Below are 14,913 nucleotides of genomic sequence, written 5' to 3'. Positions count from 1 at the left end.
CTTTTCTGCCTGTAATTCCGCATCCACTCTCATTCTCTCAGTTTCCATCCGCAATCTCTCAGTTTCCAACTCTCGCTGTTTATCTTTTTCCTCAGCCTCAAAGACCCGCTGCTTTTCTTTCTCATCAGCCTCCCTCCTCAATCTCTCAGCTTCCAACTCCCTCTGCTTGTCTTTCCCATCAGCTTCCATCCTCAATCTCTCAGCTTCCAACTCCCTCTGCTTGTCTTTCCCATCAGCCTCCCATCTTAACTTCTCTCTCAAGTACTCTATATAAGTGGGATTGCTTAAATATCCTTCTGGGGTCTCTTCCCTGACAGGTTGTTTTTGCTGGGCAGTTGCAAATCCTATAAGTGCTACCCTCAATTCATCTACCCCTTTACCCTCGTGAGGTAAATTGAATGTTATGCACTTCTCCACCAGCTCCTCTCTTTTCATTTTTATATATTCAGCCATGGTCACTCACTCTTTGCCACACACTCTTTGCCAGTCACTCTCACAAGTAATCTTGTTTTGTTATTTCTGTTTGCCACACCACTGGTAGGGATTCTCTAGTATGCGTATCTCACTGCTACAGCCAACACTTGTGACGTAGTCTCCTTTGTCACCACGTGTCTTTGGGACTCTCTTTGGTTCGTATCCGGATTCTCTGTTGTTCGTATCCCACCGCTACTGCCACCACCTGTGACGCCCTTCCCTGGCTCTCCCTGTCAGGTTCCTACCTGCGCATGGCTACTGCCTGTCACTAGGCACCACCAGGGACTCCACCAGTCCGGACTGTCCTTTTTTATTGTTTCTCTCCCCGCTCTAGCACAGATCTCAACAGATCCCCCTGCTAGGCAACCACCAGTCACGTCCTAATACTAGTATTCCCAGAGACTCTGAATACTGGTATTGTTATTCTCTTCACCGCTGCCACCATTTGTTACAGTTCCTCTTCAGCCTTGGTCATTACCTTACCCTCCCTTCTGGTCTGTGAAACCCCAGCCAAGGATCAGGCCTTTGGTAAACCAAATTAAGTATTTATTAAAGATAACAAAGCTAACAAGATTAACAAGATTTCTTCTTAAGGCACATAAGCATATGGTTTTACTCAATACTAATCCGAACTCCACCCCCCTCCTTCTCCACTCTCTCCTGGCAAACTACTCTCTCAAACCCACCAAACAACCCACTCTTTCTCTTCTCCCCCCAGATTCCACTCTCACTCTTCCTTTTATACGTTCAGCCATTTTAAACACTCAGCCAATCATCTAGCATTCTACTGCCCATTCACTCCCCCTCCTCTTTCACTCCACTTACCATGTATCTTCTAAACAACCAACACTTACCATATATACATTAATATAGGAACATCACAGGAACCTCCAGTCTGTGAGCCAAACATGGCCTTCAAGGGCCTTGGGAATCTCCACAGGCTACACCCCTCACGAAATCCACTCCAAGTTTATTTATTTATTTATTATTTAATTTATATCCCGTCCTTCCTCCCAGCAGGAGCCCAGGGTGGCAAACAGAAATGCTAAAAACACTCTAAAACATCATAAAAAGACCTCAAAATACATTAAAACAAAACAACGTTAAAACATTTTTAAAAAGCTTTAAAAACATATTTTTCTTTTTTTTTAAAAAAAAAGGGGGGGTTAAAAACATATTATTAAAGAAAACATATTAACAAGCAATTCTAACACAGACGCAGACTGGGATAGGTCTCAACTTAAAAGGCTTGTTGGAAGAGGAAAGTTCCCTCCCCCCTGATGTTTCTGCCTGCCTAGAATTTGTCCCTGAATGATGATCATGCTTCTTGCTCACTTGGATGGAAGTGTGTGTGTGTGTGTGTGTGTGTGTAAAACTCTGGCTTTTGCAAGCCGCTCAGAGGTTGTTGTGGTTTTTTTGAACAATCAAGTAGCATATATGTGTTTTTAAATTGCTTTTGAAAAATGTGTTTTTTAAATTTGTATATTTGTTTTTAACGTTTTTAATTGTTGTAAACTGCCCAGAGAGCTTCGGCTATGGGGCGGTATATTCAAATGCAATCAATCAATCAATCAATCAATCAATCAATCAATCATAAATGGCTGCAATGTAGCCTAACATAGAAGGGTAAGTTTCTTATCCATTGCTCAGCCCACTTTTCCCTTGGTCCCGCCCACCCCACCAGCATGCTGCCCTTGAAAGGTCGCCCACAAGGGAATGCAGTTGCTGGGTTGAAAAAGTTTCTTTCCCTTTGCTCTAATCTGACCCCAGCTGCACTGTACATGTAAAGCACTCTTATACCACTTTAAGCAGCCATGGCATCCACCAAAGAACCCTGGGAACTGTAGTTTGTTAATGTTGCTGTGAGCAGTTAGAAGGCCCTTCTTCCCCTCAAAGAGCTACAATTCCCAGAGCAGTTTGTCAGTCCCTCTTCCCAAGGAACTCTGAGAAATGTAGCTCTGTGAGGGGAATAGGGGGTCTCCTCACAAATCTCAGCACCCATCACAAACTACACTTCCCAGGATTCTTTGGGGAAAGCCACGACCGTTTAAAGTGGCATGATACCGCTTTAAATAGTGCAGATGAGGCCTCTGATGCATTGAATGACTGATGTCTTTAACACATTCCACACACATTTGGCAATAACAGCAGCTTTAAAGAGCAGGATCTGACCTTCTCTGGAGCCACAAGAAGAACATTCCCAAGGCCTTTGATTGCCATCCGGCGGATGCCAGGATGCTGGTCCCCCGCTCTCTCTATCAGGAGGGGAAGGATAGATTTCAGTCGCTCCCTTTCTCCTAACATGGGATCCCGAATTGCCTGCAAATAAGCCAATATGACTGTTATTATGAGACAGACAGTTGGGTTTTGTATTTCTAAAACTAGCCTTCTACAGGACTGGAGTGCCAGTAACAGAGCTTATCATTTGGAATATGGGGAGATGGTTTTGCTTGGCAAAGAGGATCCAGGAAGAGTGATATACTTCTGATTATCCTCCTGCCAAAACAGAAATGTTCATTGCTATTGTTTCCCCTCTCTTCTGATGCTACAGTTTCTATGGTGCTACTTTGAATTGTTCAAATAACTGCCACTTCTTATTCCTGGCCTGGGACAACATCACGATGCAGTTCTCAGCCAACCTTCTCTCTCTCTCTCTCTCTCTCTCTCTCTCTCTCTCTCTCTCTCTAATCTAATCTAATCTAATCTAACTATCTAATCTATCTATCTAATTTATATCCCACCCTTCCTCCCAAAGGTGCCCAGGGCGGTAAACAAAACAATTTAACAACAAAAAGTATTCTAAAAACAATTAAAAACATTCTAAAAAAAGTTACGGTTCAAACAATTTGCCGATGCAGTAACGACACTGAAGGCCAACGTAGCCAATCCAGGAAACGCCTCTCTGAGTTCAAATGAGCAAACCCCTTTGCACTATTTCAAAGCAACACCTGAGATCTGCTGCTAAAAAGGGGGAACTTAGTAGTAGTTCAGTATTGTCAACACGGACTGGCAGCTGCTCTCCAGGGTTTTGGGGAGGGGTCTCTTATAGCTGGAGATGCCGGGGATTGAACCTGGGCCTTCTGCATGCAGTGCAGATGCTCTACCACTGAGCTCCTTGCAGAACAAGCAGGACTGTGCCCAGAAGCCATCTCTTCATTTTAATCCAGATGAGGACCCGTTGTTTCCTATCCAGGTCTTACCTCTGTAAAGAAGGCGGTTCCTGTTAGCCGGAGTTTCTCGGACCCTGAATTCATCCAGGGGAGGGCATTCTGAATGATCTTGTGGTGGAGAAGTCTATTCTGAAACAGACATCTGCAAGAAGAGAACAATGGAAGAGGCTCATCTCCACAGTTGCCTGGGTTGTTCTTGGTGGGGTCATTCAAAATAGAAACTCCCCTAGTTCAGAAGAGCTTCCTCCCCATACAAGGCAAGACCCTCCAAAGTTTAGACCTGGACTCAAGCTGCCTCCTCTTGGGTTTGTACATCTCTCCCCTTCCTTTCTCTCAAACTTACCTAGCTGTTGCGCAGAGCGACTGCAGAGCTAGCAACAAGCTCTTTCTCATTCCCTCTCCCCATACCTCTCTTTCCTTTTGTGAGGGTGCCATTGGACTCAGGAGCTGTGGAGGATTACATTTCCCAGGAATCCTTGTTCCTGGAATGCAGGAGATGGTGGTGGAACAGTGGGAGAACGGAAGGGATCATGGCCAAGAGGGAAGGAGTAATTTAATCCATTTTGGTTTGGCTTTTCATAAGAACATAAGAAGAGCCTGCTGGATCAGGCCAGTGGCCCATCTAGTCCAGCATCCTGTTCTCACAGTGGCCAACCAGGTGCCTGGGGGAAGCCCGCAAGCAGGACCCAAGTGCAAGAACACTCTCCCCTCCTGAGGCTTCCAGCAACTGGTTTTCAGAAGCATGCTGCCTCTGACTAGGGTGGCACAGCACAGCCATCACGGCTAGTAGCCATTGATAGCCCTGTCCTCCATGAATTTGTCTAATCTTCTTTTAAAGCCATTCAAGCTGGTGGCCATTACTGCATCTTGTGGGAGCAAATTCCATAGTTTAACTATGCGCTGAGTAAAGAAGTACTTCCTTTTGTCTGTCCTGAATCTTCCAACATTCAGCTTCTTTGAATGTCCACGAGTTCTAGTATTATGAGAGAGGGAGAAGAACTTTTCTCTATCCACTTTCTCAATGCCATGCATAATTTTATACACTTCTATCATGTCTCCTCTGACCCGCCTTTTCTCTAAACTAAAAAGCCCCAAATGCTGCAACCTTTCCTCGTAAGGGAGTCGCTCCATCCCCTTGATCATTCTGGTTGCCCTCTTCTGAACCTTTTCCAACTCTATAATATCCTTTCTGAGATGAGGCGACCAGAACTGTACACAGTATTCCAAATGCGGCCGCACCATAGATTTATACAACGGCATTATGATATCGGCTGTTTTATTTTCAATACCTTTCCTAATTATTGCTAGCATGGAATTTGCCTTTTTCACAGCTGCCGCACACTGGGTCGACATTTTCATCGTGCTGTCCACCACAACCCCGAGGTCTCTCTCCTGGTCGGTCACCGCCAGTTCAGACCCCATGAGCGTATATGTGAAATTCAGATTGTTTGCTCCAATATGCATAATTTTACACTTGTTTATATTGAATTGCATTTGCCATTTTTCTGCCCATTCACTCAGTTTGGAGAGATCTTTTTGGAGCTCTTCGCAATCCCTTTTTGTTTTAACAACCCTGAACAATTTAGTGTCGTCAGCAAACTTGGCCACTTCACTGCTCACTCCTAATTCTAGGTCATTAATGAACAAGTTGAAAAGTACAGGTCCCAATACCGATCCTTGAGGGACTCCACTTTCTACAGCCCTCCATTGGGAGAACTGTCCGTTTATTCCTACTCTCTGCTTTCTGCTTCTTAACCAATTCCTTATCCACAAGAGGACCTCTCCTCTTATTCCATGACTGCTAAGCTTCCTCAGAAGCCTTTGGTGAGGTACCTTGTCAAACGCTTTTTGAAAGTCTAAGTACACTATGTCCACTGGATCACCTCTATCTATATGCTTGTTGACACTCTCAAAGAATTCTAATAGGTTACTGAGACAGGACTTTCCCTTGCAGAAGCCATGCTGGCTCTGCTTCAGCAAGGCTTCTTCTTCTATGTGCTTAGTTAATCTAGCTTTAATCATACTTTCTACCAGTTTTCCAGGGACAGAAGTTAAGCTAACTGGCCTGTAATTTCCGGGATCCCCTCTGGATCCTTTTTTGAAGATTGGCGTTACATTTGCCACTTTCCAGTCCTCAGGCACGGAGGAGGACCCGAGGGACAAGTTACATATTTTAGTTAGCAGATCAGCAATTTCACCTTTGAGTTCTTTGAGAACTCTCGGGTGGATGCCATCCGGGCCCGGTGATTTGTCAGTTTTTATATTGTCCATTAAGCTTAGAACTTCCTCTCTCGTTACCACTATTTGTCTTAGTTCCTCAGAATCCCTTCCTGCAAATGTTAGTTCAGGTTCAGGGATCTGCCCTATATCTTCCACTGTGAAGACAGATGCAAAGAATTCATTTAGCTTCTCTGCAATCTCCTTATCGTTCTTTAGTACACCTTTGACTCCCTTATCATCCAAGGGTCCAATTGTCTCCCTAGATGGTCTCCTGCTTTGAATGTATTTATAGAATTTTTTGTTGTTGGTTTTTATGTTCTTAGCAATGTGCTCCTCAAATTCTTTTTTAGCATCCCTTATTGTCTTCTTGTTTTCTTTCTTTTTCCTACCAAGCACTCCAAAAACAGCCCTGCTGGGCACTCATAAGGAGAGACTGCAAGCATATTAGTATTTATTACTTGAAGCCTTGTGCCCAGTGTTGCTCAGGAATTCAAAGAAGCCAAAAAATCAACGCAGTTTCAAAATCAGCGGTTAAAATCAGCACAGTTTTGAAAGGTTTAGTTTGCTATCCTGATTCAAAATGGTGTCCAGTTGTATCCAAACAGGTGAAGAGCTGATGAACCATCGTGCCAAATTTGGTTAGAATCAGTACAGTTTTGAAAGGTTAAGTCTGACCTTGTGATTCAAACTCGCGTCCAATTATATTCAAACACAGACAAAAAACCCCCGGCTCATTGCCCTCAGGAACCATTGTGCAAAATTTGGTTACAGTATCTTAAGAGGTGTCCAGACACCGACAAACATTGTTCCAAACTATCAACACTATCAACAAAGTACCTCAAGGCAATTGAAATGGAAAAAGAACATGATAATCCCACAGTTTTACAGTCCAATGCTCCTGAACGTAAGGGGAATTGTGGTAAATATCAAATGAAGCATTTTATTCATTTATCTGGGGGTCACCAACCTGGCACCTGGGTCATTGGTGTCCCTAGGCAGGGCCCCAGACTTTGAGATTTATTTATTTTTTAAAAAAGGTATTTATTTACCTAGCCCTCCTAGAAAAAAAGTTATGAAGCAGAAGGTGCAGATACCCTTCTAAGCAATTTCTGTGAAATGAGCCGGCCTGGTTGCTCCTGCCAATGAGTGAAGTCAGAGCTGTGACTGATAACTGAATGGTTTGGACATCAAGCAATAGGAATCCCTGGGGTCCTAAAAAGCTGCTGTTTCCCCATCTCCTTTGGTCACATTTCTTGCTTTGGTTTTATTTTTTATTAGTCCTTGGAATCTCCATAGTTTGCCCTTCCTTTCCCCCTAGCAACCAGGATGCATCTTTCCTGTGGTGGGTTCGTCTGAGATCAGGTACTCCCTAGAAGTTATTTTCTGCAAATACTACTACTAAGTGCAGGTGGATGTTATACATATCTACTTCAGAAGTAAGTGACTTTGTGTTTAATGGGGCTTACTCCCAGGTAAGTGGGGACATGATGGCAGACTAGGCTTAGTTTTAGGATTGGGGTAGGGGAAAATAGGGTTCTTGTGCCTTTAACAGCTGTATCTCCACAATCAGGAAAAGAAGGACATAGCTGACTTCCAATGGTAAACCTAAGGAGGCTCGAGAGAGGAGGAAAAGAAACAGCAATGACTGTACTCTTTCTAATATTGTGTTATGCCATGCCACTATGGCAGCCATTTTGTGACTGGTGCCCTTGGCCCTCTGTCAGAATTCAAAATGGTTCAAAAAGGTTGGTGACCTCTGCACTAATAAGTCTCAAGTCTCTTACCTGGTCAATAGAGAAACACCGTCCTGATGGGTTCTAGCATCCCCAAGTAAAGTCCAGGTATTCACCTCTCCAATTTCTGCTACTGATGAGTCACAGATAAGCTTCAACACAAGAGCCTTCAGACTTGCCACAGAAAGTCTGTGAATGAAAATTACAAAAACAATGGGACAAAAAATGGCACAATTAGATACTTGAAGTAGGGCTGGCAAATATCTTATAACAGACCTAAAATGTGTCACTGGTCCTAAAAGCACTGAAGTATGCACCAGTAACCTATCACACATTTGTCAAGGTATTAGTATTAGTGGACATAGCTTTGAATGTTGAGAAAGCTAGTGTAGTGTAGTGGTTAGAGTGTTGCAGTAGGACGTGGGAGACCAGGGTTCAAATCCCCACTCAGCCATGAAGCTCATTGGTGACCTTGGGCCATTCAGTCTCTCAGCCTAACCTACCTCACAGGCTTGTGAGGATAAAATCAGGAGGGGGAGAACCATGTATGCCACCTTGAGCTTCTTGGAAGAAAGGTGGGATCTAAATGCAATGAATAAATAAAAATAAAATAAAAACTCCGGACTAGGGTTGCCAGGTTCCTGGCCTGATCCTGTATCTTTAGGAGAAGAGAAAGTCAGCCAAGTGCAGGTGTTCTTGCAACACTGTAATGGGAAAAACCACAAGGTGGAATTCTCCCTTCTCCCTGCACAACTTTTAAAGATACAGAAGACCTCTTGGAGGTGGGGCCTGGGAACCACAAGGTCTTCTGTATAAGTTGTGCAGGCAGAAGGGAGAATTCCACCTTGTGGTTTTTCCCATTACAGAGTTGCAGGGACACCTGCACTTGGCTGACTTTCTCTTCTCCTAAAGATACAGGATCAGTCTCAGGCCAGGAACCTGGCAACTCTACTTGGGACCGAAGTAACTAAAAGAGTGCCTTCCCCCATTTTGGAGCTTATGATCAGCAGGGGAGGGCCTTTTGACTGTGCTGCCAGTGATTGCTGCCCAGTTGGCACCAACCTACTGACAGGGCCTTCTTGGTGGTGGTCCCCCATTTGTGGAATGCCCTCCCTGGTGAGGTACAACAGTTCCCACCATTATTAACATTCAGGGGGGATTTAAAAAAAACGTTCCTGTTCACCCAGGCATTTGATGACTGGGAGATATTGTTCCTGCCAACCTTGGGATTATTAGCTGTGTAAAAATTTAATATATTTTTTTTAAAGTTGGTAAATGTTTTAGATCTTAACGTTTTAAATGTGTTTTCATTTTATTTTCAAATTTCTTTTTTTTTTTAACTTTCTTGTTTGCTGCCCAGACCCAGGGGTCCCTTTCAGATAAAAATCCAACCAACCAAGAAACAAACAAAATAATTAAAAAAAGATACAGACTGTATTGCACAGAAGGGAATCCAAAAGAAAGGCTCTGCAAAAGTGGAATGCCCAAAGCGTGCATCTCTCTCTGCTTTGGGACTGTTAGTTCCTGCTTGCAAAGAAGAGAGTCCTTTGCTTCTTGAGAAGGGCTGATGCCACAAGGAAAATCAGATCTATATGTTTCCAGAGAATGTCCACACAAAAGGGCGTGGGAGGAAGAGAGATTTTGTAAACTGCTTCAGAGGTTTTCTTACATTCAAGCAGCATATTAATTAATTAATTTGTACACCGCTTCATACTTGAAAAGAAGAATGCAAGCAGTTTACAGTGTTGATAAAAAATCAAACCAAAGCACACATTTAAAACAATACAAAACATTTAAAAGAAACCAACTTAACATCTTGACATTAACATTAAACTTCATAAAAACCCAATTAAAATTTTAAGACAATGCAAAGAATTTTAAAAGATCGTCTTGAACATCAATATAACCTGAAATAACAAATGTAATACTTTACAATCACTGCTGGCAGATCAAGACACGAATATACCTGGAAGATAAGCCACCTCACCCACCGCACACATGAGTGTGTGTGTACAGATAGCAGCATCACTCCCGCTTCTGCCGCTACCACCCCAACATACGCTCTCACCAAAAGGTGGGGCAAAACTGCACCCTCCCCACCCCTGGAGCTCCCTCCTCTCACCAGGGAACACCCACAATCATTCCACCCCCACGCATCACCTGTAACAACAACAGCGGGTGACACCGTTCTCCTGAGGATGATGCACAAAGTGATTGCGTTACATATAAATTGTGTTAAATAAATAAATATGTTTCACCTGCAGGGGTTGCCTTCAGACAATTGCTGTTCTCTCAGAAACAGCCTCCGGCGGCCCTCGCAAATAGGCATCTTCTGTTCCAGGGTTTTGCTGACCTGCCACAGGAGGGCACAGAACAACTCTGGGAACAGCTCCTGGATAACCTCCTCAGTCTGCAGCACGGACAGGACTTCATAGATGGCACAAGTGGCCTAACCAGAGAAAGAGATGGCACACCAGATGTGTATGAGAGAACTTCCTTTAAAACCGGCCCATTCTCACAGAAGTGCAGAGAAAACAAATCTGGAGCTCTCTTAAGAACATCAGAAGAGCTCTGCTGGATCAGACCAATGGCCCATCTAGTCCAGCATCCTGTTCTCACAGTGGCCAACCAGATGCCCCAATGGGAAGCCCACAAGCAGGACCTGAGCGCAAGAGCTCTCTTCCTTCCTGCAGTTTCCAGCAACTGGCATTCAGAAGCACACTGCCTCCTCTGACTCTTTGAGGAGTCTCTCCTCTGGGGAAGGGTATGCTCTTCTCTAGAGAGCAAAGCAGAGGAGCGCTGCTGGGTAGCAACGGGAGAACTCTCCTCATCAGGTCAGAATTGGACTCAGAAAACTGAACCCAGTTTGGATCTGTACATCCCTGACCCACGACTGGAGGTCCCTCCACCAGTTGCCCGAGTTCCTTGGTGGCTCTCAGACGCTCCATCATCTTCCCCTGCCTCCAGGGTCACAGGAGCAGAGGGGATGGTGAGCATATGGGCAGTCAGTGTGGATGTTTCAGCTGGAAGCCCGGAATGGGAGCACTCTTGCGAGAAGCTTCAGGCCAGCGCTTCCATCATGCTGTTGTTATGTGCCTTCAGGTTGATCACAACTTATGGTGACCCTATAAATCAGTGATAAATAGCATCTGTTGTAAACCACCCTGTTCAGGTCTTGCAAGTTCAGGTCTGTGGCTTCCTTTATGGAATCAATCCATCTCATTTGGCCTTCCTCTTTTTCTACTCCCTTCTGTTTTTCCCAGCATTATTGACTTTTCTAGTGAATAGCCTCAGGTTCATCATTTTAGCTTCTCTAGTGACAGTTCTGCTTTAATTTGTTCTAACACCCAATTATTTGTCTTTTTCACAGTCCATGGTATCCGCAAAGCTCTCCTCCAACACCACATTTCAAAGGAGTTGATTTTTCTCTTATCCGCTTCTTTCGCTGTCCACCTTTCACATCCATACATAGAGATCGGGAATACCATGGTCTGAATGATCCTGACTTTGGTGTTCAGTGATACAGCTTTGCATTTGGGGACCTTTTCTAGTTCTCTCACAGCTGCCCTCCCCAGTATTAGCCTTCTTCTGATTTCTTGACTATTGTCTCCATTTTGGTTAATGCTGAGGTGCATCAAAACTCTTCTCCTACCCCCTTCTTTATTTTGCTTAAGTCCCAGCCTCAGCCTGCACCTGATGAGCCGCGCCTCTGTTACGAGACTCTATAGGTGTCATTATGCTAATGCAGTTCGAGGAGGTGGCCTTGAAAACAGAAGGCTTGAGCAGGGATGGGATTCACTGGCTGGTGCCAGTTCAGAAGCATTCTGTCAACTTAATAGGCTGGGATAGATTTGAGTTTGTTCTTTGTCTGCTAGCCGCTGCTTTTACCAATCCATTTTCCCCTTCCCCCCAAAATTTGATATTTGTACTGATATTTTGAAAGCAAATATTGATAAAATTATTCATAAAAAATTGATATTTTAAAGGCGGGGCTATATAAAAATCTGATCCACAACAATAGGGAATAAGTAAATTAATGGAAAATTTGGTACCAAATATGAATTAGGGGGAATTCTAGCACATCCATAGACTAGAGAATTCTTAGGGACAAGATGAAATTTCTCAGGAAGGAATATTCTGAGAAATCTTTTGCCCTTTTTCAGGTAGCCCCTTGGAGAATATCCCAACGCCTTGGAGAATATTTGGCAAAACAGCACCACAAGCAATTTCAGCACCTGTGTAGAGTGAGGAAGTTTGAGTGCGGCTGTGGATCCAACCCAGTAGATTTCAGTATTGCTGAAGGAACCAGTTCTTCTCTCTTAGCCCCTAACTTCCCACATCTGCTGATATGATGCAATGATAAAAACAATAGAAAATGGAAATCAAAATGATCAAGGGGTTGCAGCAACTCCTCATAGGAGAGTTGCTCCAACCTCTTGATCATTTTGATTTCCATTTCCTCATAGGAAAGGCTACAACATTTATGAGGCTACAACATGCAGCTCTGGGCTCCTACTGGGAGAAAGGGAGGGATATAAATGTAATAAATAAAAATAATAAATAATAAACAAACATTTGCAGCTTTTTTGTTTTAAGGAAAAGTGAGTGGGGCAAAGGATGCATAAAGGGAAACCAGAGTGATCAAGGGATGGAGCGGCTCCCCTACGAGGAAAGGTTGCAGCATTTGGGGCTTTTTAGTTTAGAGAAAAAGCGGGTCAGAGGCAACATGATAGAAGCATACAAAATTAAGCATGGCATGGAGAATGTGGATAGAGAAAATATTCTCTCCCTCTCTCATAATGCTGGAACTTGGGGCCATCCAACAAGGCAGAATGTTGGAAGATTCAGGACAGACAAAAGAAAGTACTTTTTTCATGCTGCACATTGTTAAACTGTGGAATTCATAAGAACATAAGAAGAGCCTGCTGGATCAGGCCAGTGGCCCATCTCATCCAGCATCCTGTTCTCACAGTGGCCAACCAGGTGCCTGGGGGAAGCCCGCAAGCAGGACCCGAGTGCAAGAACACTCTCCCCTCCTGAAGCTTCCGGCAACTGGTTTTCAGAAGCATGCTGCCTCTGACTAGGGTGGCAGAGCACTCACAGAAAATGGAGCAATGGCCACAGACTTGGATGGCTTTAAAAGAGGACTGGAAAAATTCATGGAGGGTGAGGCTATCAGTGGCTACTAGCCATGATGGCTATGCTCTGTCAATATGCCTCTCTATGCCAGTTCCTGGAAAGAACGATATGTGGGGAAAGTGCTTTTGCCCTCAGGTCCTGCTTGAGGGCTTCCTATAGGCCTCTGGTGAGCTACTGAGAGAGCAAGATGCTAGACCTGATGAGCCTTTGGCCTGATCGAGCAGCCAGGCTCTTATTTATTTATTATTTTATTTATACCCCGCCCTTCCTCCCAGCAGGAGCCCAGGGCGGCAAACAGAAACACTAAAAACACTTTAAAACATCATAAAAAGACCTTAAAATACGTTAAAACAAAACAATGTTAAAAATGTTTTTAAAAAACACTTTAAAAACATCTTTTAAAAAAGGGTTAAAGATATTAAAAGACATATTAAAAGCAATACTAACACAGATGCAGACTGGGATAGGTCAACTTAAAAGGCTTGTTGGAAGAGGAAAGTCTTCAAAAGGCGCCAAAAAGATAGCAGGGATGGCGCCTGCCTAATATTTATGGGGAGGGAATTCCACAGGGGAGGTGCCGCCACACTAAAGGTCCATTTCCTATTCAACATTAGTCCCATTCAACATTAGGCGAGTCAGCATTTCTCAGATGGGAGCTTTCTGAAAAAAATTCTGAAAATTCCCGTTTTGCCCTCATCCAAATACTGCTGGAGAATCCCACTTTCCTCAATTCAGAGCTTGGAAAAGTTACTTTTTTGAACTACAACTCCCATCAGCCCAATCCAGTGGCCATGCTGGCTGGGGCTGATGGGAGTTGTAGTTTAAAAAAGTAACTTTTTCAAGCTCTGCCTCAATTAATATTCAGTGCAATCCCCCCCCCCAATTTTGCTGCCCACAAATACCAGGGAGAATTTTGTGAGGCCATTTTTGCTCAGCCCTTAGAATTCGTCCCTGTTCCTCAGTTTCTCCTAAAAAGGATAGAAGATGGCTTGCGCCTTCTCTCTTACTTTCAGAGGTTCTTCATCTGCAAATTCCACAGTCTCGTCGCTGTCGGAAGACAAAGGGGTTCCCAGACTCGAAGGCTGTGCAACCCTGGCTGCTAACTTGTGCAGAATCAGCACGGCAAGGGGAGGGTCTTTGCCTAGAGACCTCCAGAGCTCGCCTGTTTCACTGCAATTCAACAACACAGAAGTTGCAGTCCTCATCCGACACTTTTTGCATTCACTGGCAGAGCCGCACCAAAATCTGTCCTGCATTTTCTTGAAAGTGTTCTTCTTCTGAGAAAGAGGCTTCCATTATTATTTTTTTGCCTCATTCTCAGGGCACTTGAGGATTTCTTTAGAACTTCTTCAGAATTTTGGTTGTTGTGGGGTTTTGAGCTGTACTTACCATTGCAAGGTTGCCAAGCGTGGTGTGTGTGGGTGGTTTTCTTTCCAGTAAACTTTAAATTGTTTTTATTATCTAAATTGTCTTTTTAATTGTTTTTTTGTGTTTTAAAATTTGCTTTGATCATTTTCTTTTTCTTTTTAAAAAATATTTTGCAAATATAACAGGGAAAAAAGAGATTAAAACATTGCCGGCTGCCATTATCAGTAAGAATATTCCATCAGTCCTAACTTAAACATATAAATTAAGATAAGCTGTCCATATGTTCAAATAGGTATCTAAGTGAAATTGACGATTATAAGCCGCATGTTCAAATGTAGAAAGGGCAATGAGGTCTTCTCACTGCTGAGTAATAGATGATGGGCGTTTGTCCTGCCAGCCTTCCAGGATAAGTCTCTTGCAAAATCCACTTTTGTTGTTCATCTGTTAGTCCTCACACCACAGGAATATAATTTAAGAGTGCAAGAACAAAATATAGAGGATTTCTCCAAGTTAATGCAAACAATTTCTGACAAGGAAGAAGACACCACATATGAACCTAAGAAGAACGTTCTGGATCAGGCCAGTGGCCCATCCAGCATCCTGGTCTCACTGTGGCCAACCAGATGCCCCAATGGAAAGCCCACAAGCAGGACCTGAGCACAATAGCAGTCTCCCCTGCGTTTTCCAGCAACTGGTATTCAGAAGCATACTGCTTCTGACAGTGGACGCAGAGCATAGCCATCATAATAGTCAGCGACAGCTTCATCCTCCAAAAATCTGTCTATTCCTCTTTTAAAGGTTAAACTTGG

General features: G+C 43.7%; 1 protein-coding gene across 1 annotated transcript in view; it reads right to left on the bottom strand.

Moving 5' to 3' along the window:
- The window catches only part of LOC133378047 (maestro heat-like repeat-containing protein family member 2B), an 82,512-nt gene that overhangs the window by 13,331 nt on the left and 54,268 nt on the right, over positions 1-14,913 (bottom strand). Inside the window, exons 27-31 of the mRNA XM_061612826.1 lie at positions 13,744-13,906; positions 9,856-10,046; positions 7,649-7,786; positions 3,675-3,786; positions 2,647-2,793 (exon numbers count right to left, since the gene is read on the bottom strand). Of these exons, the coding sequence (XP_061468810.1) occupies positions 2,647-2,793; positions 3,675-3,786; positions 7,649-7,786; positions 9,856-10,046; positions 13,744-13,906 (751 nt within the window). The remainder of the gene's footprint in view (positions 1-2,646; positions 2,794-3,674; positions 3,787-7,648; positions 7,787-9,855; positions 10,047-13,743; positions 13,907-14,913) is intronic.

Source organism: Rhineura floridana, chromosome 2, assembly GCF_030035675.1.
Source record: "Rhineura floridana isolate rRhiFlo1 chromosome 2, rRhiFlo1.hap2, whole genome shotgun sequence".
Taxonomy (NCBI): domain Eukaryota; kingdom Metazoa; phylum Chordata; class Lepidosauria; order Squamata; family Rhineuridae; genus Rhineura; species Rhineura floridana.
Note: the sequence above shows the minus strand (reverse complement) of the source record. Positions and strands in the feature narration are given on the sequence as shown.